At 39.1% G+C, this 25,328-nt stretch overlaps 2 protein-coding genes across 3 annotated transcripts in view; one reads left to right on the top strand and one right to left on the bottom strand.

Moving 5' to 3' along the window:
- LOC143807647 (uncharacterized) overlaps window positions 1-25,328 on the top strand; it is a 255,796-nt gene that overhangs the window by 72,883 nt on the left and 157,585 nt on the right. The gene's annotated exons all lie outside the window — the stretch shown is intronic.
- The window catches only part of LOC143803926 (uncharacterized), a 123,560-nt gene continuing 112,370 nt past the window's right edge, over window positions 14,139-25,328 (bottom strand). Inside the window, exons 21-23 of the mRNA XM_077281683.1 lie at window positions 23,508-23,573; window positions 23,312-23,377; window positions 14,139-20,035 (exon numbers count right to left, since the gene is read on the bottom strand). Of these exons, the coding sequence (XP_077137798.1) occupies window positions 19,890-20,035; window positions 23,312-23,377; window positions 23,508-23,573 (278 nt within the window). The 3' untranslated portion in view covers window positions 14,139-19,889. The remainder of the gene's footprint in view (window positions 20,036-23,311; window positions 23,378-23,507; window positions 23,574-25,328) is intronic.

Below are 25,328 nucleotides of genomic sequence, written 5' to 3'. Positions count from 1 at the left end.
TCGCAAATCAGGAGATATGGCCGACACGATTACTCCCTCTTTAAGAATACCAGCTGGCTCCGAGACTCCAGGAGAGTCAGGCACAAAGCTCCTAGAAAGAGCATCAGCCTTAACATTCTTCGAACCAGGCAGGTACAGACCACAAAGTCAAAACGAGAGAAAAACAATGACCAACGAGCCTGTCTAGGATTCAGGCGCTTAGCAGACTCGTGATACATCAGATTTTTGTGATCAGTCAAGACCACCACACGATGCTTAGCACCCTCGAGCCAATGACGCCACTCCTCAAATGCCCACTTCATGGCCAACAACTCCCGATTACCAACATCATAGTTCCGCTCAGCAGGCGAAAACTTCCTAGAGAAAAAAGCACATGGTCTCATCACAGAGCAACCAGAGCCTCTCTGCGACAAAACAGCCCCAGCACCGATCTCAGAAGCATCCACTTCAACCTGAAAGGGAAGTGAGACATCAGGCTGGCACAAAACAGGCGCCGAAGTAAACCGGCGCTTCAGCTCCTGGAAGGCCTCCACGGCTGCAGAGGCCCAATTAGCCACATCAGAACCTTTCTTGGTCATATCCGTCAAAGGTTTAACAACGCTAGAAAAGTTAGCGATAAAGCGACGGTAGAAATTAGCAAACCCCAAGAACTTCTGAAGACTCTTAACAGACGTGGGCTGAGTCCAATCATGAATAGCTCGGACCTTGACTGGGTCCATCTCCACAGCAGAAGGGGAGAAAATAAAACCCAAAAAGGAAACCTTCTGCACTCCAAAGAGACACTTTGAGCCCTTCACAAACAAAGCATTATCACGCAAAACCTGAAACACCATCCTGACCTGCTTTACATGAGAATCCCAATCATCCGAGAAAACCAGAATATCATCCAGATAAACAATCATAAATTTATCCAGATACTTCCGGAAGATATCATGCATAAAAGACTGAAACACTGAAGGAGCATTAGAGAGCCCAAAGGGCATCACCAAGTATTCAAAATGACCTTCGGGCGTATTGAATGCAGTTTTCCATTCATCTCCCTGCCTAATGCGCACAAGGTTGTACGCACCACGAAGATCTATCTTGGTGAACCACTTGGCACCCTTAATCCGAGCAAACAAGTCTGACAATAGTGGCAAAGGATACTGAAACTTAACAGTGATTTTATTCAGAAGCCGATAGTCTATACAAGGTCTCAAAGACCCGTCCTTCTTGGCCACAAAAAAGAGTCCCGCACCAAGAGGGGAAGAGGATGGACGAATATGCCCCTTCTCCAAAGACTCCTTGACATAAGAACGCATCGCGGCATGCTCGGGTACAGACAAATTAAATAATCGTCCCTTAGGAAATTTACTGCCAGGAATCAAATCTATAGCGCAGTCACAGTCCCTATGAGGAGGAAGAGCACTGGACCTGGACTCACTGAATACATCCTGATAGTCACACAAATACTCAGGAACCTCTGAAGGAGTAGAAGTAGCAATAGACACCGGCGGAGAATCGCAATGAATTCCCTGACAACCCCAACTCGACACAGACATAGCCTTCCAATCCAAAACAGGATTATGGGTCTGTAACCATGGCAGACCTAATACGACCAAATCATTCATTTTATGCAGAACAAGAAAACGAATCACCTCCCGATGTTCAGGAGTCATGCACATGGTCACTTGTGTCCAATACTGCGGTTTATTTTCCGCCAGTGGCGTAGCATCAATTCCTCTGAGAGGAATAGGAACTTTTAAAGGCTCCAGGACAAAACCACAGCACTTGGCAAATGACAAGTCCATAAGACTCAGGGCAGCACCTGAATCCACAAACGCCATAACAGGGTAGGAAGACAATGAACAAATTAAAGTCACAGGCAAAATAAATTTAGGCTGCAAATTACCAATGGTGACAGGACTGACAACCTTGGTTAGGCATTTAGAGCATGCTGATATAACATGTGTAGAATCACCACAGTAAAAACACAGCCCATTCTGTCGATTATGATTTTGTCGTTCAGTTCTAGTCAGGATTCTATCACATTGCATTGCTGGATCGGGGTTTCTATCACATTGCATTGAAACAGGTGTCTGTTCAGGCAACACCGCCAGAGGATTAGCGGATTTGCGCTCGCGCAAAAGCCGATCAATCTGAATAGCCAGTGCCATAGAATCATTCAGACTTATAGGAATTGTGAAACCCACCATCACATTCTTAATGGCTTCAGAAAGGCCATTTCTGAAATTTGCGGCCAGAGCACATTCATTCCATTGAGTAAGCATGGACCATTTCCAAAATTTTTGGCAATACACTTCGGCTTCATCCTGGCCCTGCGAGATAGCCAGTAGAGCATTTTCTGCCTGAATTTCAAGATTAGGCTCCTCATAAAGCAATCCGAGCGCCAGAAAAAACACATCAACATCCGCCAATGCCGGATCTCCTGGCGCTAACGAGAAAGCCCAATCCTGAGGGTCGCCACGCAAAAAGGAGATAACAATTTTAACTTGCTGAGCTGAATCTCCAGACGAACGAGGTTTCAAAGATAGAAACAATTTACAATTATTCCTAAAATTCCAAAATTTAAATCGATCTCCAGAGAACAGCTCAGGAATGGGTATCTTAGACTCAGAAATAGAACTGCTAACAACAAAATCCTGAATGCTCTGCAGCAAGCTGATCCACACTAGTAATCAAGGTCTGAACATTCATGTCTGCAGCAAAGCTTACAGCCACTCTGAGAAAAAGGGGAAGGAAGAAAGAGGAGAGGAAAAAAAAACAAAAAAAACTCAGAACTCCTTTTCTTTTAATCCCACTTCTGCAATGCATTAACTATTCATGGGCCTGGCATACTGTTATGATCCCAATGGCAAAGGATCTCAGAGATTACAGCAAAGTCTGCAAACATAAATACCAGCTCATAGGGACGTGGTAACTAGGCTGACCATATACCTGATCCTAGCGCAAACACTAACAGTAGCCGGGGAACGTGCCTACGTTGATCCTAGACGTCTCGCGCCAGCCGGAGAACTAACTAACCCTATCAGGGAAAATAAGACCTCTCTTGCCTCCAGAGAAAAGACCCCAAAGTAATACAAGCCCCCAACAAATAATAACGGTGAGGTAAGAAGAAAAGACAAACTAAGAGTAAGAATGAGCTAGATTTTAGCAAAGAGAGGCCCACTGACTAATAGCAGAAAATAGTAAGATGACTTATATGGTCAGCAAAAACCCCTGCAAAATATCCACACTGAATATCCAAGAACCCCCAAACCGACTAACGGTGAGGGGGGAGAATATCAGCCCCCTAGAGCTTCCAGCAATATCAGGAATCACATTTTATACAAGCTGGACAAAAATATGAACAAAGCAAAATAACAAAAATAAGAAAGCAGGACTTAGCTTATCTTGCATGGAACCAGGACCTGAAAACAGGAGCAAACAGAAATGAACTGATTACAACGATGCCAGGCACTGGACTGAGAATCCAGGAAGTTTAAATAGCAACACCCCAGGCCTAACGAAGCAGGTGAGTTTCAACCTGGTAAAAGACAATCCAAGTGCCAAATCACTAGTAACCACAAGAGGGAGCCAAGAAGTATAGTTTACAACAGTTATCCAATGCATCCGGGTCACCAGACCTAGGAAACTTGCTGATAATTCCCAACACATGATCAACAACTTTGTCTGTCAATGCAGAGCTGACAGTTTCTATAGCATGCGGATGCTGCTGCATCCCCATGCTGTATAAGCTATCAGCCTTCAAAATATAATAGTCCCATAATGGGTCAAAGCAAAAAAGTTAGAAAAAAAATATATATATTTTTAATAATTGTAAAAATATATATATTTTTAAAAAAATAATAATGAAAAAATCAAAAGATATTGTATCTCTAAATAAATATTTGAATGAAAAAAAATATAAACAATAAAATTACACATATTTGGTTTTCCCACATCCGGAACTACCCGACCTATAAAACAGTTCCACTAGTTAACCCCTTTAGTGAACACCATAAAAAACAAGTCAAAAAACACTTTATCATCATACTTCTGAACAAAAGTGGAATAAAACGTGATAAAAAATATATAAATAAACATTGCACAGCTGAAAACATCATCTCGTCCTGCAACAAAATAAGCCACTAAATAGCTCCATCAGAGGAAAAGTTAAAAAGTTATAGCTCTTAGAATAAAGCGATGCACAAATAATTATTTTTTACATAAAATAATTTTTATTCTTTAACCCCTTAAGCCCCGAGGGTGGTTTGCACGTTAATAACCGGGCCAATTTTTACAATTCTGACCACTGTCCCTTTATGAGGTTATAACTCTGGAACGCTTCAACGGATCTTGGCAATTCTGACATTGTTTTCTCAGGAGATATTGTACTTTATGATAGTGGTAAAATTTATTCGATATAACTTGCGTTTATTTGTGAAAAAAATGGAAATTTGGCAAAAATTTTGAAAATTTCGCAATTTTCCAACTTTGAATTTTTATGCCCTTAAATCACAGAGATATGTCACGCAAAATACTTAATAAGTAACATTTCCCACATGTCTACTTTACATCAGCACAATTTTGGAACCAAAATTTTTTTTTGTTAGGGAGTTATAAGGGTTAAATTTGACCAGAAATTTCTCATTTTACAACACCATTTTTTAGGGACCACATCTCATTTGAAGTCATTTTGAGGGGTCTATATGATAGAAAATACCCAAGTGTGACACCATTCTAAAAACTGCACCCCTCAAGGTGCTCAAAACCACATTCAAGAAGTTTATTAACCCTTCAGGTGTTTCACAGGAATTTTTGGAATGTTTAAATAAAAATGAACATTTAACTTTTTTACACACAAAATTTATTTCAGCTCCAATTTGTTTTATTTTACCAATGGTAAAAAGAGAAAATGGATCCCAAAAGTTGTTGTACAATTTGTCCTGAGCACGTTGAAATCCCACATGTGGGGGTAAACCACTGTTTGAGCGCATCGCAGAGCTCGGAAGGAAAGGAGCGCCATTTTACTTTTCAATGCAAAATTGACTGGAATTGAGATGGGATGCCATGTTGTGTTTGGAGAGCCCCTGATGTGCCTAAACATTGAAACCCCCCACAAGTGACACCATTTTGGAAAGTAGACCCCTTAAGGAACTTATTTAGATGTGTGGTGAGCACTTTGACCCAACAAGTGCTTCACAGAAGTTTATAATGCAGAGCTGTAAAAATTAAAAATCATATTTTTTCACAAAAAATATCTTTTCGTCCCCAATTTTTTATTTTCCCAAGGGTAAGAGAAGAAACTGTACCCCAAAAGTTGTTGTGCAATTTGTCCTGAATACGCTGATACCCCATACGTGGGGGTAAACAACTGTTTGGGCGCATGGCAGAGCTCGGAAGGAAAGGAGCGCCGTTTGACCTTTCAATGCAAAATTGACTGGAATTGAGATGGGACACCATGTCGCGTTTGGAGAGCCCCTGATGTGCCTGAGCATTAAAACCCCCCACAAGTGACATCATTTTGGAAAGTAGACCCCCTAAGGAACTTATCTAGATGTGTTTTGAGAGCTTTGAACCCCCAAGTGTTTCACTACAGTTTATTACGCAGAGCCATGAAAATAAAAATTCTTTTTTTTTTCACAAAAATGATTTTTAGCCCCCAGTTTTGTATTTTCCCAAGGGTAACAGGAGAAATTTGACCCCAAAAGTTGTTGTCCAATTTGTCCTGAGTACGCTGATACCCCATATGTGAGGGGGAACTAATATTTGGGCGAATGGCAGAGCTCAGAAGGGAAGGAGCGCCATTTGGAATGCAGACTTAGATGGATTGGTCTGCAGGCGTCACGTTGCATTTGCAGAGCCCCTGATGTACACAAACAGTAGAAACCCCCCACAAGTGACCCCATATTGGAAACTAGACCACCCAAGGAACTTATCTAGATGTGTTGTGAGAACTTTGAACCCCCAAGTGTTTCACTACAGTTTACAACGCAGAGCCGTGAAAATAAAAAATCTTTTATTTCTCACAAAAATGATTTTTAGCCCCCCAAATTTTTATTTTCCCAAGGATAACAAGAGAACTTTGACCACAAAAGTTGTTGTCCAATTTGTCCCAAGTACGCTGATACCCCAGATGTTGGGGTAAACCCCTGTTTGGGTGCACGGTAGAGCTCGGAAGGGAAGGAGCACTGTTTTACTTTTTCAACCCAGAATTGGCTGGAATTGAGATCGGACGCCATGTCGTGTTTGGAGAGCCCCTGATGTGCCTGAACAGTGGAAACTCCCCAATTCTACCTGAAACCCTAATCCAAACACACCCCTAACCCTAATCCCAACGGTAACCCTAACCACACCCCTAACCCTGACACACTCCTAACTCTAATCCCAATCTTAATCCCAACCGTAAATGTAATCCAAACCCTAACCCAAAACTTTAGCCCCAACCCTAACCCTAACATTAGCCCCAACCCTAACCTTAACTTTAGCTCCAACTCTAGCCCCAACCCTAGCCCTAACCCTAGCCCTAACCCTAGCCCTAACTCTAGCCCTAACCCTAACCCTAGCCCTAACCTTAATGGGAAAATGGAAATAAATACATTTTTTTAATTTTATTATTTTTCCCTAATTAAGGGGGTGATGAAGGGGGGTTTTATTTACTTTTATAGCGTTTTTTATATCGGATTTTTATGATTGGCAGGTGTCACACACTAAAAGACGCTTTTTATAGCAAAAAAGTTTTTGCATCTCCACATTTTGAGACCTATAATTTTTCCATATTTTGGTCCACAGAGTCATGTGAGGTCTTGTTTTTTGTGGGACGAGTTGACGTTTTTATTGGTAACATTTTTGGACACGTGACAGTTTTTGATCACTTTTTATTCCGATTTTTGTGAGGCAGAATGACCAAAAACCAGCTATTTATGAATTTCTTTTGGGGGAGGCGTTTATACCGTTCCATGTTTGGTAAAATTGATAAAGCAGTTTTATTCTTCGGGTCAGTACTAGTGTTGAGCATTCCGATACCGCAAGTATCGGTTATCGGCCGATACTTGCGGGTATCGGAATTCCGATACCGAGATCCGATACTTTTGTGGTATCGGGTATCGGTATCAAAACAACATTAATGTGTCAAATAAAGAATTAAAATAAAAAATATTGCTATACTCACCTCTCCGACGCAGCCTGGACCTCACCGAGGGAACCGGCAGCGTTCTTTGCTTAAAATGCGCGCGTTTACTTCCTTCCGTGACGTCACGGCTTGTGATTGGTCGCGTGCCGCCCATGTGGCCGCGACGCGACCAATCACAGCAAGCCGTGACGTAATTTTCAGGTCCTCAATGCCTAATTCTAGGCATTCAGGATTTTAAAATTACATTCCGGCTTGTGATTGGTCGCATCGCGGTCACATGGGCGACGCGACCAATCACAAGCCGTGACGTCACGGGAGGCAGGAAACGCGCGCATTTTAAAATTACGTCACGGCTTGTGATTGGTTGCGTGCCGCCCATGTGACCACGACGCGACCAATCACAGCAAGCCGTGACGTAATTTCAGGTCCTGAATGCAGAATTAGGCATTCAGGACCTGAAATTACGTTACGGCTTGCTGTGATTGGTCGCGTCGCGGTCACATGGGCGGCACGCAACCAATCACAAGCCGTGACTAGTGTTGAGCATTCCGATACCGCAAGTATCGGGTATCGGCCGATACTTGCGGGTATCGGAATTCCGATACCGAGATCCGATACTTTTGTGGTATCGGGTATCGGTATCGAAACAACATTAATGTGTAAAAGAAAGAATTAAAATAAAAAATATTGCTATACTCACCTCTCCGACGCAGCCTGGACCTCACCGAGGGAACCGGCAGCGTTCTTTGCTTAAAATGCGCGCGTTTACTTCCTTCCGTGACGTCACGGCTTGTGATTGGTCGCGTGCCGCCCATGTGGCCACGAGACGCGACCAATCACAAGCCGTGACGTCACGGGAGGCAGGAGACGCGCGCATTTTAAAATTACGTCACGGCTTGTGATTGGTTGCGTGCCGCCCATGAGACCACGACGCGACCAATCACAGCAAGCCGTGACGTAATTTCAGGTCCTGAATGCCTAATTCTGCATTCAGGACCTAAAAATTACGTCACGGCTTGCTGTGATTGGTCGCGTCGCAGTCACATGGGCGGCACGCAACCAATCACAAGCCGTGACGTAATTTTAAAATGCGCGCGTCTCCTGCCTCCCGTGACGTCACGGCTTGTGATTGGTCGCGTCGCCCATGTGACCGCGACGCGACCAATCACAAGCCGGAACGTAATTTTAAAATCCTGAATGCCTAGAATTAGGCATTGAGGACCTGAAAATTACGTCACAGCTTGCTGTGATTGGTTGCGTCGCGGCCACATGGGCGGCACGCAACCAATCACAAGCCATGACATCACGGAAGGAAGTAAACGCGCGCATTTTAAGCAAAGAACGCTGCCGGTTCCCTCGGTGAGGTCCAGGCTGCGTCGGAGAGGTGAGTATAGCAATATTTTTTATTTTAATTCTTTCTTTTGCACATTAATATGGATCCCAGGGCCTGAAGGAGAGTTTCCTCTCCTTCAGACCCTGGGAACCATCAGGGATACCGTCCGATACTTGAGTCCCATTGACTTGTATTGGTATCGGGTATCGGTATTGGATTAGATCCGATACTTTGCCGGTATCGGCCGATACTTTCCGATACCGATACTTTCAAGTATCGGACGGTATCGCTCAACACTAGTCAGTACGATTACAGTGATATCTCATTTATATCATTTTTTTATGTTTTGGCGTTTTTATACCATAAAAGCTATTTTATAGAAAAAAAAATTATTTTGGTATCGCTTTATTCTGAGGGCTATAACTTTTTTATTTTTTTGCTTATAATGCTGTATTGCAGCTCGATTTTTGCGGGACAAGATGACGTTTTCAGCGGTACCATGGTTATTTATATTTGTCTTTTTGACCGTGTGTTATTCCACTTTTTGTTCAGAGGTATGATAATAAAGCGTTATTTTTTGGCTCGTTTTTTTTTTTTTTCTTATGTGTTCATTGAAGGGGTTAACTAGTGGGACAGATTTATAGGTTGGGTCGTTATGGACGCGGCGATACTAAATATGTGTACTTTTATTGTTTGGTTTTTTTTAGATAAAGAAATGTATTTATGGAAATAATATATATATTTTTTTCTTTATTTAGGAATTTTTTTTTTTTTTACATGTGGAAATTTTTTTTTTAACTTTTTTACTTTGTCCCAGGGGGGACATACCAGATCGCTGATCTGACAGTTTGCACAGCACTCTGTCAGATCAGCGATCTGACATGCAGCCGTGCAGGCTTACCAGCGCCTGCTGTGGACCCGGAAGTACTCCCTGCAGGACCCGGATGCAGCCCCGTGGCCATTTTGGATCCGGGGACTGCAGGGAGGAGACACTCGGTAAAAGGTGAGTACATCGCCTTGTACCAATCGTCTCAGGGAAGCACGCCGGGAGCCCCCTCCCTACGCGATGCTTCCCTGTACCACCGGTACACTGTGATCATGTTTGATCGCGGTGTGCCGGGGGTTAATGTGCCAGGGGCGGTCTGTGACCGCTCCTGGCACATAGTGCCGGATGTCAGATGCGATAGTCAGCTGGCACCCGGCCGCATTCGGCCGCGCTCCCCCCGTGAGCGCGGCCGATTGCTATGACGTACTATCCCATCGGTGGGAATTAAGGCCCACCCCACCTCGACGGGATAGTATGTCATATGGGATTAAGGGGTTAAAAGCGCCAAAACATAAAAAATATATAAATGAGGTATCGCTGCAATCGTATTGACCCAAATTTCCATGTAAATCTCTGAAATAAGTGAATCAGACGGATCCCCCTGCAGAAGATTTCCTTCAATGATGCACTGTGGATTCCGTCTGACCTGTGATTAGACGGATTGCACAAAAGGACTGCATAAAAGTGCCTTCGGCGCCAGTTTTGTGCAATCCGTTTTGTGCACTTCTGAAAAGGACACCACTGAACAGAGGCAAGACGAAGTCTAGAATAACTCTGCTGCCTCATTATACTGAATTGATCCCTCAGGGGTTTCATCTGAATCACGTCACTCGGAGATTTAGATGGAAACCCCAAAGTAAGTGCTCAGCATAGAGCGCCAGACAAATGTTTAGAAACGTTATATAAAATGTTCCCAATAAAAGCTTCAACTTAATTTATAAAAAAAGCAAGACCTCACTCAGGTCTGTCATCTGAAAAAGTGAATTGGCTCCTTACCCACCAAAGAAATTCACCAAATTCTGCACTCCCAACACCAAATGCCCCTCTCCCTTCCGAGCACTACAGTGTACCTAAACCACATATTGCATCAACGTTTGGCAATTCTGAAGCGATGAGAGCCCACCTAGTTTATGGGTGCATGACTCCAGGAGCACAAGTTGGGCATAACGTACTGGTGACTGCAATGTACAGGTCACTATAGCGTACTGGTCACTACAACGGCAGTTTGCAATTTTCACTTGGCAACATTCATTGCTGCCTGTTTCTGGAAAATACTCATGGAGTCAAAATCATCTCTACACCTGTAGATAAATTTCACAAGGGGTGTACTTTCCCGAATGTAGTCACTTGAGGGGGGATTTTGCTCTTCTAGCAAATTGGAGCTATGTAATTGGAGTCTGCAAACTGTTCTAGGAAAATCTGTGCTCCATGAGGCAAATAGCACTATGTTCCTCCCGAATCTCTCCGTATGGCTAAATAGTACTGAACAGCCACACATGGGGTATTGCCATGTTCAGTAGAAATTGTGGGACAAATTTTTGTGCCATTTTTACCCACTTCTTGTGTGAAAATGTAAAATCTGAGGTTAATACAAAATTTTGGTGGTAAAAATGTAGTTATTTTGTCTTCACTGCCGAGTGGTATGAAATTCTGTGACACACCCATGGAGTCAACATGATCTCTGCACCCCTAGATGAATTCATTGAGATGTATAGTTTGTAAAATGGGGTCACTTTTGGGGGGTTCTGCTGTTCTGGCACCTCATGGGCTCTCGCATTTGTTCATGGTACCTGCAAACCATAACAGTAAAATCTGCCTTCTGAGCTTTGAACTGTGTCTGAAAAATATTTCCTGATTACGTGTAGGGTATTGTTGCACTCAGGAAAAAATTAACCTCAGTTTGTTTTTTAAAAAAATTCCTATTAGCCCTTAGAAAAATTAAAAACTTGGGGCTAAAACAACATTTTTGTGAGGAAAATGCGATTTTATTATTTTCACGGCTCAAAGTTATAAACTTCCGTGAAGCAACTGGGGGTTCAAGGTGCTCACAACACATCTAAATATATTCCTTGAGTGGTCTAATTTCCAAAATGGGGTCACTAATGATTCCAAGAAATTTTAAATTCAAAAAGTCAAATGGCGTTCCTTCTCTTCTGAGCCCTGCCATGCACCCAAAGAGTAATTTCCTTCCTCATGTTGGGTATCGGCAATAAATTGTTGTGCAATTTATCCTGTTACCCTTATGAAAATGCAACATTTTGTGCTAAAAATATATTTGTGGAGATTTTTTTTTTTTACTGCTCAGTGTTATAAACTTCTGTGAAGTACCTAAGGGTTCAATGTGCTCACCAGAGATCTAGATCAGCTCCGTGAGGGGTTTAGTTTCCAAAATGGTGTCAATTGTTGTGGATTTCCACTGTTTAGGCACATCAGGGGCTCTCCAAATGGGACATGATGTCTGCTAATGATTCCAGGAAATTTTTTATTCAAAAAGTCAAATGATGCTCCTTCCCTTCCAAGCCCTGCCGTTTACCCAAAGAGTAGTTTTCTTCCACATGTTGTGTATTGGTGTACACAGTAGAAAATGCAGTATTTTGTGCTAAAAACAAATTTGTGGGGAAAGTTAAATTGCTTTTATTTTTACGGCTCAATGTTATAAACTTCTGTGAAGCACCTGATGGTTCAATATGCTCACCAGACATCTAAATCAGTTACCTGAGAAGTCTTATTTCCAAAAGGGTTTCACTTGTGGGGGATTTTCACTGTTTAGGCACATCAGAGCCTGTCCAAGTGTGACACGTTGTCCGCAAATTATGTCAGCAAATTTTGCATTCAAAAAGTCAAATGGCGCTCCTTCTCTTACGAGCTCTGCTGTGCAACAAACAGTGGTTTTCTCCCTCATATGGGGTATTGGCATGCTCAGGAGAAATTACGCAACACGTTTTGGGGTCCATTTTTCCCTCTTACCCTTGTCAAATTAAAAAAATGGATTTGAAATAACTTTTTGTGAAAAAAGTTAAATGTTCATTTTTTTTCTAAATATTCCTGTGAAGCACCTAAAGAGTAAATAAACTTCTTGAATGTGGTTTTGAGCACCTTTATGGGTGCAGTTTATAGAATGTGGCCACTTTTGTGTATCTTCTGTCATATAGACCCCTTAAAATGACTTCAAATGTGATGTGGTCCCTAAAAATGGTTTTGTAAATTTTGCTGGAAAAATGAAAAATCGCTGGTCAACTTTTAACCCTTATAACTTCGTAACCAAAAAAAATTTGATTTTCCAAAATTGTGCTGATGTAAAATGTGGGAAATGTTTTTTATTTAATACCCGTTTGTGTGACATACAGGTGCTTAACACAAAATAGGATATCATCCAAAAGTTAATTTATTTCAGTTCTTCAATACAAAAAGTGAAACTCATATTATATAGAGTAATTACAAACAGAGATATCTATTTCAAGTCTTTATTTCTGTTAATGTTGATGATTATGGCTTACAATTTTTTTTTTTACTTTTTGCCCTAGAAAGACTGTCTTTTAAATTTGCTTATGCTAAGCGGCTTATGCAGTTCTAATAAACCTGCCAGGACATTTTAATGAAACCGCTTCCTGTGTCTTCCTCAACTGCACCCGAGTACAAAACCATACAATGTATATATATCTATTGTACAAAAGTACACATATCTGGTATCGTCAATTCCGGGATGACCCGGCCTATAAAACTGTTCCACTAGTTATCATCCTGCTAACCCAGAAGGTGTTACATATTCTTGTTTCAAATGTATCGGTATCATATTGCTCACCCGTAGGGTATTACATCTTCTTGGGTACATTTCGTTGCTATAAAAGCCTCAAAAAAGCTTGTTCAAAATGTATCATTATTATATTCAACACCAATAGACTATTCTGTGTTCTGGAGTATATTTTGTTGTTATATATCTCTCCAAGAACTTGTTCAAAAATTTGTTGGTATTATATTGCTCACCCATAGACTATTACGTGGTCTGGAGTACATTTTGTTGCTATATAATCCTCAAAAAAATGTTCAAACTTTATTGCTATTATATTGCTCATCCATAAGGTATTCAACGGTCTGGATTACATTTTGTTGGTATATAACCCGAAAAAAACTTGGTAAAAATGTTCTTTCATGCATTTGGTTGCTATAATAGCCTCAAAAAAACTTGTTAAAAATGTATCAGTATTATATTGCTCACCCATCCAATATTCTGTGGTCTGGAGTCTATTTCATTAATGTGAAAGGCTCAAAAAACTTGTTAAAAAATGTATTGGTATTATATTGCTCATCCACAGGGTATTACATCTTCTTGGATTCTGTTTGTTGATGTATAAGCCTCAAAAAACTTGTTAAAAATGTATCGCTATAATATATTGCTCATCCATGGTCTTTTACATATTCTTGTGTAGATTTATACAAGTCATTATACAGGAAAAAATATTTAGGTTTGGAATGTTTTATTGTCATTCCTTTTTTATTTTATTTTTACTGCTTCTAGGGGTCTTCTCAATGCTGTTCACTTTCCATTCAGCACCTTTCCCATGCATTTGAACATTTTCATTGCCCACCCAGATCTCTTTGTAGGGCTTGCCGCAAAAAAAACTTGGCTTTCCCATTGATTCTCATTATACTTATTACTCAAAACAATCATGCCAGTATTAGGAATTACTTTGAGCAAATAGCAACCGAACATTTTAGTGCTTGCTCATTCCTATTACCCAGTCATCTGCAAGTTTTACTCTATAGAACAAAGCGTGCAGTTTTGCCCTGCACAAAAGATTCATGCTGTTCAGAGGGAATGGGCTCAACTTAAAATAAATTGATAAATCCGAATAACAAAACTGAACTTAATTTGAAAATAATCAGTTTATTTTTATGCATTTCATACACACCAGTTGGACAATCTCCACTCATTTTAAACCTGTGAATACAGCAGCAATGTGTATTAATAAGACTGCAGTTTGTAAACATGCTTCTAAAACAACACTAACGACAATTACAAATTGTAATGCATAATAGCCACCACACTGCACTTCTCAAATTGATTTACATGTAATTCAAGTTATATTTTTACGCAGCAATGAAGCAAAGAGGTATAAATACAAACAAAAATCTTGGCAGTGGTCACAACAAAATATCATCATTCTATCTAAAAACATAACAAAACTAAAATTTAAAAGGTTTGTAAAACATAATTAAGAATTCTGGCCTTAAGTTGTGCTTAGAAATTAGAAAGTGACCATTCTGAAAAATGTGTTAGTGGGTGTAAGACTTGTTTATTAGTTATGCATGTTTTTATTACTTTTTTCACTTAATCATGAACTGAAGAAAGAACCCTAGAGGTGTTTAAAAAAAAATTGATGATTTAGTAGAAATCTGATTTGTTCATGACATGATGGCTGTGTCTACTATTACAGAGCCAACCCAACCAATAGCCTGGGGCAGACCAGACTTTCCAGATACAGTAGCCTATACATGAGCCGCATTTATTTCGGTACTTTAATGAAAATGTTCCACTAGTGCGTCAGGTCCCTGGGGGAAGAAGGGGATCACAACTTTATGACTTGTCCTAATGACAGATCCTCAATGTTGTATACTAAAAATTACTCATTATTTCAAGCGGAATATTATAGAGTCCCAAAACATACTAGGGGATTATTGTTTACACAAGATGCATTCCTTGAAATGATCTACAGTCAGATAATTGGATTAATGTAATCACGGAGCAATAATAACCCTGTAATTCTTGCACCCCAATTCTGAAAAAACTCAATAAGAAAATAGAAAATCTAAGTAATGATATGAAGGACAACAAAATCTGTTTAAATATATTTTAATGTACTGTACATGCATGTGAGTGGCTGCTATCTCAAAAGTGATCATGTAATAAATTATGATCATACTGAACCCATCTTCCATATTTCCCACACATTGTAAAAACAATTATAAATCTTCCCTTATGCATTTCTGTACACATTCATTAAATGGGTTTGAGACTGTATTTTTCTCCTTCCTTATGTAAGGCATTATTAATCCCAAATCTGCACTTTCCATTTAATGGCAACCTGACAGAAGATTCATGCTGCCCGAACTGTGACGGGTTCCAATATTGGTTTACTTTAAAGTGCTCTAGAATTTCAGAGAGAATTCACCAATTTTGACACAATGCATCTCAGATGACTAGACAAAATAAAGTCCCTGGTGGTTTAACCCTCCCAGATGCCTTTGACTGCCAGGTCTCTCTCTATACACACATATAATTCAAGCCTTGTCATTTAAGGGGAGCAATGTGTCGGAAATAGCTGCCGTTAACTTGCATTAGACTAGTCATCTGAGATGCATATTCTCGGCTAGCTTTTCCAACTACCTCAGTGTCACAGAGTAAAACATATACATCTACAATAACGCTGCCAGCCTCTGATTCATGCTGCTTATTGTTTGGACAGTATGAATCTACTGTAAAGTTTCCTTTAAAGCTCACAGACTTGCTCAAAGAGTTGACTAGTGCCTTGCCTATGACTGTGTCTGCAGCGGAAAGGTGCTTATGATGACCTTATTTCTCAAATGTCAATCCCTAAATTGACAATATAGTAAATAAGCAAATATGCCCTTGTTGATATTCTGCATAATTCTGAAAGGCTGCACTGATTTTACCTTAACTATATGGTATGTTTCCAGCCAACATCATATTCTCTTCCTTTAAAACAGTCTTGTGAATAAGCCACTGAAGCTGCACGTGCCTTCCCATTTATATCAATGAACATCTGTCAAGTTCAAACGTAACATACTTATACCCATTAGCATGCAGACTAAATAATGCCAAAAATAGAGAAAAATATTCAGTAGAAAATGGTGCAGGACTGCTTGTAATGTGCAAAAAAAAAAACACTTGTGCTACAAGACTTTATAAGTGGACTGCAATAGAGATGATCTTGTATTGTTTTCTTTCCTTTGTCATTACCAATGGAAATGTATATAGTTTGTATAAATTGACAAGTGGGAGTTACCATTCCCCTTGTTAATGAGGTGTATCCGGTCCCTACTCAGTCTTACACTGTCCAATAAGTACGGAGTCACACCCTATTAACATAGAACATGGTAATAACCCATTGTCGATTTATCAATAAATTAGCAAGAGAAATTAATTTCAGGGTAAAATCACAACAGTTCTAATTAAAGATATTCCAGAATGGGAATCTATGAAGACGTTTCAGGAAATCTTACAAAACTTCTTTAAAGAGGCTCTCTCCCTCAAAGTTCGTTTGATTAGTGACTCAGACCAAAAAGGGTTCATGGTGTATCTGCTGCCTATTTGTGTTCCCTCTCCAGCGCTGGTAGCACAGTCCCAATGCTGCATGGATCTGAACAGATGCATTCATGTATAATCTGTTTGCTAATAATACCCTGCCTCACAACCACAGTCTATTCATTATTCTTGATAGTTAGTATAACCTACAAACAAGTAATGATTATATAGGTTTTTACTGCTGTGATGAATTTTCACTTGAAGACTACCGATCACCAATTTGGGGTCAGCTCTTTGACAGTTGTTAGCAAAAGAATGGAAAACATTCTCTAATGCACCCGAAAAGGCCATGGAAAGCATGAGATCTGGAAAGTAATGGAAAAATCTTGCTCTTTGCACTAACCTAGTGTTGCTCTTTTGTTTACTATGCGGCACTGATCAGTAACCACTTTAAGGATGCTACTGTTCAGTCACCGCTTAGTAAAAGATGCAATGTAGAAGAACTGCGCTAGTGCAAAAAGTTGGATCTTGTGCGTTCACTTCAAGAGGAGCTATTGTGGATTGTGGCATCTATGCCAGGAACCCACAATCTGGTAGTTTGAGGCATGACTTGTGTTCAAAAGTTGGGAATTGGTGAGTTTTAACCACTTTTGCTATTAGCTTATTTTGAAAAATCACCAGTATGTGGCTGCCTAATCTTTTATCAAATAATAAGGGCAGCTCCAGACGGGTGGGAGGCACTCTTTAGCTTCCTCAATCATTCTCTACTCTTAGTTAGTTACCCCTTCTGTATGCATTTTAATATTCCTTACTACCACATTTACCATGTTATGCATAAAACACATTTGGGAGAAGGACATTCTAAGACTGTGTTGTTTGGTAAGGTATATAGTTTATTGCATTCCTGCGCCAACCTACACGTGACTTTGGACCACTTATTTGCTGGCTCTTAACAGCAGTACCACTTGTACGGCTCTTATTGCTTGACTTCCACTGCTCAGGCACTGGTATAATAAATTCTAGTATATGTCCTGCACACAAAAATACAACAGCCGTCATGTATTACAATAATTAAGTACTAAGCTTTTTTTTAATTTTGGCATTACCGATCTTTTAGCTTCACTACTCAATGCCACTCTATGAAACATACAACAGTACATCAATAAAGGTGTAGGTCATGACTGCTATGGGTGTGTGAAGGATTGATAATTACCCTTATGGAAACTTGTCATAATATAATAATACTTTCTTTCCTATTGAATTAACCCAGATTTGATAACATTCTTTAGAAGTTACCATTGTATTAAAAATACCCATATTACTTATACCTTCAGCACATTGTTGTTTTTGGCAGTCGATTGACAAGTACAGCCGGGATCCCATTGTGTTTATGACTTATATCTTCCTAAACTTCATAACTGACAGACACAATTTTGTGAGCCAACTAACTAATGATATGTATCAGACCTCTACATTGGTGTTATCCATTCTCCTAGGTTTATTTCATGGGGAGGTAAGTATTTAAATGTCAGAATCCAATTCCTATTGTACATCGATTATAGAAAAAAAAATATTATTCACAAATAGTAGCCTACTATTGAGGAGTTATCTTAAGTAAAGAGTACAGGGCTTTACAGAGAATGTTATGTGTTGGTTCCAACAAGGTGTCAACTACTAGTATCGCATAATTAAAACCAGTATTGATTGTACTGTGTAATAATAGTGTGAATTACATGGAAGGGAAGACACACCCTAGAGTTCTCCCTCTTTATTCGGCACAGAGTCTATAAATAAGAGCAGTTGTCAGAAAAAAAGATTCATTCTATTGACTGAATTTTCAGTCACTTTCATTCAAAGTGTCCCAGCTGGTGACACTGCTACTGCATGCATCACTACCGCTCTCCACCAACGCCAGCGATGCACATTCACGCACCAGTGCAAATAATGTTTCTATGACAGCACTTAACAATTGTAGACATTAATTATGATGACAGGTCAAGCCTTTAATTCATTATGGGTATCTTTTAATGTAAACTAGTACACCACATGTTCTTCATTAAGTTGTGTAATAAATTGCTTCTTCATTTGTAGATGCATTGAAGCTCGCATACATAGACTTAATAAGCGTGAAATGGTTGCCAGGCAAAACCCACTAAAATGTCATACTTTATTTTCCAGTATAGATTATACAAAGAAATTATCAAGCTGGGAAACTTAAAGTTATGATATACAAAAGTCTATATTGACAAAATAATGACAAATTCATACTATTAAACAGTTGCACACAAACAGCTAAATGGGAGTGGTGAATGGTGGAGAATTTCCTCAAGCCACAAATCTTGTCTGGCACCATCTCATGTGCACTCTTTCAAAGCAAATCATGCCATACAATATTTATACCCAATGGATGTGTAGATATATATATATATATATATATATATATATATATATATATATATATATATAGTATGGCATGTTTCCAAACCTTAAATTCAATATATATACATATATAACACTGAAATTATCTAATAAAATTCTAGCTATTTCTACATACATTCAAGATATTGAAAGTATTAAGCAGCACGATTACGGACTCTTATGGTCAGTTTCCCATTTTCAGTCTTCATTTTATTTTTGCCAGCAAACAATCACCGCGGAAAGGTGATATGGTTCAATAGGTTTTAGGGCCAAATATACACTCAGGTGTAAATATAGACCAAATATATCAACCATTCAATGAAGTTGGCTTGGCAAAGGAAACAGACACTGAATAAGAGACCTTTAAGACAAGTGCTCTTAGTTTTTGAGACACAGCAATTGAAAAGTTCCATGAATAGGCTTTATACTGTTCAACAGCATAGCACCAATAAGTAAATATTAACCATCACACAACCCATATAATAGGGTAACTTGATGTTTTAGTTGTAGTGTTTTCAAGTGGTTAAAATGTTATCAAGTTTACATAAGTTTTTTTTTTTTGCAAATTCCTGTAAAAGTTTGCCTAGAGAAGTACTGTTTACTGCCACTGCTGATAACGCACGCAAGCTGGTTGACTTGTCTCGCAGTGATTTTCACCGTGCTGGTCTAAACGCGGTGGTAAATATAGAAACACATAAACATGCTTCATTGCAGTTTGCTGTTAGTGCTTCAAATCTGGGCTTCTTGTATTGTCAAATAATAAAGGGCTAACTGCCCTTGTCGTGACACATTCTTACATGTTGTGCTCCTTGCTTATTCTCATGACACTTACAGATGTAAAATCCTTCTCTGACTCATGACCTGCTCCCTGAGCACTTATTGTAAATTCTTTTTTTAAGGATTCTGTATGCAAATACAGTATCAGATGTTATTTCTATTGTCCATGTGATCTTGTCTTCTTCTCTTCCAATTGTGAAGGACTTGAATACTGTTCCTGACTGTAGGCAGGGGTGGAGAAGAAAGGAAACCCATAATTTTGTAATCCATCGTTGAATAGATTCTGAAGGTAGTTAAGAAGATCTGAAGAAAGAGAGAACATGTTAACTTAGAAGTAATATAACATGTACAGCAATACTTAAGTAATTATTATGCTATGTACATGTACATAGCTCCATGGAATAAATGACACTATAAAAATGAATAATAGTAATGCTATCTTTAATCCAATTCTGTCAGTCCCAACCCCTGACAGGCACCAACCAATGATGACGTGTGATCTCACCAAGGAATTACATCAGATGTTTCAAATTCAGAGAAGCAGAGGCACCAAAACTGCAGGTTCTTGATAAAAACTTGAGCATTAGTCCATATTGTTTAAAGCAGAATGACAAACCAGGAAACATTTCTGCATAATTGGCCCTCCTCAAGCCTAAAAAAATTGCATCAGATGTTTCAACATGTCCTCACTGGAGCTAGGAGAACAGAGACCAGCAGGAAACCAGGGAAGCTTATAGACTGCATGTAGAGTTAACTTGTCAACAGCTAAAATAATTTTAATTTATATTAAGATACATTAGGAAACTGTGAATAAGTTTTTTCCAAATATGATCTTAAAATAGTGTTTCCATTTCAGACATTAAGGGTCAATTTATTAAGAATGGCAGTGTTTTAAAGTAACTGCAAAGTAAAGGAGATTTCCAAAATCTCAATCATGTTACATTTTTCTTTTTTTGCGTGTGTGTTGTTTGAACTGTGGTGTTTTTTACCAATTCCTTTTGCAGTTTTTCCAAACTGAAAACAAAATGCCATACCCATAGTCAGCACTTTTCATGCAACCTATCAAAAATGCAATTTCTGAATCTTCTCTGTAATAATTTTTTCTAACATTGATTGTTGATGATTTTTTCTTGTCCTATTGAGAAGCCTAAGAAAAAAATAGATAAAAAAGCCATACCCATAGCATGCTTTTTTTATCTAAAGCAGCAAAAAGTATGAAAAAGGACAAACTCGTGAACCCCCTCAACATAATGTTTGTAGTGTGTTAATATTGTGTTTATTCACTCTCTATTGCCCAACTGATATAATCTGTCTGCAGCATTTAATGCTGAAAAAAAGGTATGAATCCACCCTAGGGGTATGTGTACACGGTTTTTATAGACACTGATATACCCACTGAGTTTTTGCTATAGGAAGACGCTTCAGGAAAATGCCAGTCAGATTTTTTTCTGAAGCCTCTACTTTGGCATCTTCATTTTCATTTTTTGCAGTAGCTGTGATGCCGGCATCTTTTGTTATAACACTACATACAACAAATGTTGCTAGAAGAATGGACAGGACACTTTTTTAGCTGTTTTTGAAGACTTAAGGCTTCTTTCACACTTCCGTCGGTACGGAGCCATCGCTAAGCGTTGTGAAAATTCGGCACAACGTGGGCAGCGGATGCAGTTTTTCAACGCATCTGCTGCCCATTCTAAAGTCCCGGGGAGGAGGGGGCGGAGTTCCGGCCACGCATGCGCGGTAGGAAATGGCGGATGCGATGTACAAAAAAAGTTTTCTTGAACATTTTTCCGTGATGACGGTCTGCCAAAACACGACGCATCCAGTGCACGATGGACGCGACATATGGCCATATGTCGCAATCCATCGGCGACACAACTCTATGGGAAAAAAAACCATCCTGCGGGCACATTTGCAGAATGCGTTTTTTTCCCAAAACGACGCATTGCGACGGAGGCCAAACGACGAAAGTTACAGTAGCCTAAGAGGTAAAATGAAGCCCAAAATATTGAATATTGATGTGCATATGTTTATTCTGTTTATTGTTTATTGAGCGCTTTTTCAGTTGGGATCCAGGCGGAAAAAGACGTTGTGTGCACATAACCTAAGAAAGCTATCTTTTTTCTCATCTGTTCACATCTTGCATTCATTGCTTCTATCAAGAGGTTCCAATACAGGCAAAAAATCACTTTTTGTTTTTTTTTTTAAATTAGAAATGTTCTAACAATGTTCTGTATTTCATTTTGAAGAGATTTCTCCTTTATGTTTCCAAGGTAAACTGTTGTTGGCAGATTTATTTATTTTTATCCTTAGTAACAAGGCTTAGGATACAATATGACTACTGTAGTAAATTCTCTGCTAGACATGTGAACGTCAAGAAGACAAGTCGAACAGGCGGATGAGCTTAGTTTTGGTATTACTGTGACAGATTAAATAAAAATGTTCCTGCTTCATGACAAGTGAATTGGTGGCAGAATCTGAAAAGACTATTCCCATGTCTATCCAGCTATAATACAAAGATAAGCACAAGCTATAATTGACAGGGTTTCTGTCACTTTACTTTATGAATTACTTTGTGTGGGTGATGATAAAAAAAATAAAGCAAAACATAGGATTCTTAATGAATATGCTAAAACGTTAAAGTTTAAGGTCAAATTAAATTATGTTTCAATTGGATAAAGATGTGATATTGCATTTCCTCTGAGATTAGCACAATGTACAGTAATTCTAAAGCTAAAGATCAAATCAAAGATTATGGTCAACGATTACAAGTATTGCTAGATTAGTTACTGTACTATGGAAATCCAATGATGGGTTTTATCCACTGGATTATTTGACAAGTTATTAGTTATCAATGATAACTTATCATTTATCAGAAGAGAAAAGAACCTTCCTATGGCCCCTAAGATTATCTAGGAATTTCTCTCCCAATACTTCCCCTACAATTGTAGCTGGAATAAAAGTTTGGAGGAATAAAAATATAGGATATAAACTGGTCCCCTTTAGATTGGAAAATGTTCCGCTCAAAACACTGCAGTATGCCATCCCATTCCTTAGGCTAGATGATTGGATAGAAAGAGGAATAACTCGATTGGGGAACTTGATGCAAGCTAATGCTCTGTCTACATTTTCTTCACTGGTGGATAAATATAGCATTAATAAGAGAGACTTTTTCAAATATCTTCAATTTAGACATTTTGTGAACAGTATGAATAATGGGTCAGAAAGCTTAAAATCTGATTATGAATACAATTTTTCTATTAAGGCAGCATAGAGTACCTGATATTTGTTATGTAACATTACAAATTGTCAAGGTGAGCACTTCATAACTGACATTACCAAAAAGAGCAATTATTTTTGTTATTTGTGTAAGTCTGAGTTATTGTTAAAAATTATCTGGTTCCTTGTAAGGCAGTAGTTTGGAATATTGACCAAATCTTGAACTATTGGTTAATGATTGCAATTATTTAAATGGCTGTTGTCAATGTATCTTCTTACTCTGGATCCAATAAAGTTTATGTTATAAAAAAAGAAGATAAAAGAACACATTTTGAAACCACTATAAAAGCATAACTTTACCATCTCCTAACTGCTTAAGACTATTGAATCCATCAAAGAAAAGGTTTTGTAAGTTGTCAAGAAGATCTGAAAGATATCAAACAATTGCTGTTTTAAATTTTTAACTAGCATTAACACAAGCAGTGGCAAATTAAAATCATCTCCAAGTGTCAAAATTGGTATTTTATACCATGGTTACAATGCAGAGTTTCATTACCTTCCCTAAACTTAGTTAGTTTGTCAAGTCCAGCACAGAAGAGACTTTGAAAATATTGAGAAATCCCTGAAAGATAAAATGGTTTGTGAGTAAAACATTTAGGCATGAGAAAATCTTTATTTTTTTTATAAAGAAATGCCATATTAAGAAATGTTAATTACAATAAGAAATATGACATTTGACATTAAGCTTAATCTTTAGTATTATACAGGTGCTTCTCACAGAATTAGAATATCATCAAAAAGTTAATTTATTTCAGTTGTTCAATGCAAAACGTGAAACTCATATATTATATAGAGTCATTGCTATCAGAGTGATCTATTTCAAGTGTTTATTTCTGTTAATGTTGATGATTATGGCTTACAGCCAATGAAAACCCAAAAGTGATTATCTCTGTAAATTAGAATAATCAACAAAAAACATCTGCAAAGGCTTCCTAAGCATTTAAAAAGGTCCCTTAGTCTGCTGACTTGACAGATGTCCAGAAGTCAATCATTGACACACTCCACAAGGAGGGTAAGCCACAAAAGGTCATTGCTAAAGAAGGTGGCTGTTCACAGAGTGTTGTATCCAAGCATATTAATGGAAAGTTGAGTGGAAGGAAAAAAAAGTGTGGTAGGAAAAGGTGCTCAAGCAACTGAGATAACTGCAGCCTTGAAAGGATTGTTAAGAAAAGGCCATTCAAAAATTGGGGGGAGATTCACAAGGAGTGGACTGCTGCTGGAGTAATTGCTTCAAGAGCCACCACACACAAATGTATCAAGGACATGGGATACAAGTGTTGCATTCCTTCTGTCTAGCCACTCATGAGCAGAAGCGTCTTACCTCAGCCAAGGAGAAAAAGAACTGGACTGTTGCTCAGTGGTCCAAGGTGTTTTCAGATTAAAGCAAATTTTGCATTTTATTTGGAAATCAAGGTCCCAGAGTCTGAAGGAAGAGTGGAGAGGCACACAATCCAAGCTGCTTGAGGTTTATTGTGATGTTTCCACAATCAGTGATGGCTTGGGGAGCCATGTCATCTGCTGGTGTAGGTCCACTATGTTTTATCAAGACAAAAAGTCAATGCAGCCATCTACCAGGACATTTTAGAGCACTTCATGCTTCCCTCTGCCTAAAAGCTTTTTGGAGATGGAAATTTCATTCTCTAGCAGGACTAGGCACCTGTCCACACTGCCAAGAGTACCAATACCTGGTTTAAAAACAACAGTATCACTGTGATTGATTGGCCAGCAAACTTTGCCTGACCTTAACCCCATAGAAAATCTTTGGGGTATTGTCAAGAGAAAGATGAGAGACACCAGACTGTTGTGAACTCTGTGTTCGGGCTCCCTCTTGTGGTCACTGGTGGTATGGTGTGACTTTTGCTTTCGGCTCCCCCTGGTGGCTTTGTCTGTTATCCTGCTGGTCTCTGGCTATCAGCTGGTTCGTTATCCTCTGGGAGGTTCCTATATAGCTCTGTTTTACTTCCACTTGTTGCCGGCTGTCGATGTAATCAGTGCTACTCAGATTCCTTCTGACTACCTTGCTCCCAGTCCATCCAGGACAAGCTAAGTTTTGTTTGCTCTTTTTTTGATCAGCAGTGTTTATCATGTTTTCTGTTCCAGCTTGCTAAAATGTAATTCCCTCGCTTGCTGGTTGCTCTAGTGGGCTGAGTTTCTCCCCACACACCGTTAGTTGGTGTGTGGGTTCTTGAAATCTCAGGATGGATATTTTGTAAGGGTTTTTTATTGATCGCATAGACCCCTGCTCTATTTTCTGCTTTCTAGTACTAGTGGGCCTCTTTTGCTGAAACTGATTTCATCCCTATGTATGTGCCTTCTT

This window comes from Ranitomeya variabilis, chromosome 2, assembly GCF_051348905.1.
Source record: "Ranitomeya variabilis isolate aRanVar5 chromosome 2, aRanVar5.hap1, whole genome shotgun sequence".
Lineage (NCBI taxonomy): Eukaryota > Metazoa > Chordata > Amphibia > Anura > Dendrobatidae > Ranitomeya > Ranitomeya variabilis.
This window is presented reverse-complemented; position numbering and strand designations above follow the sequence as displayed.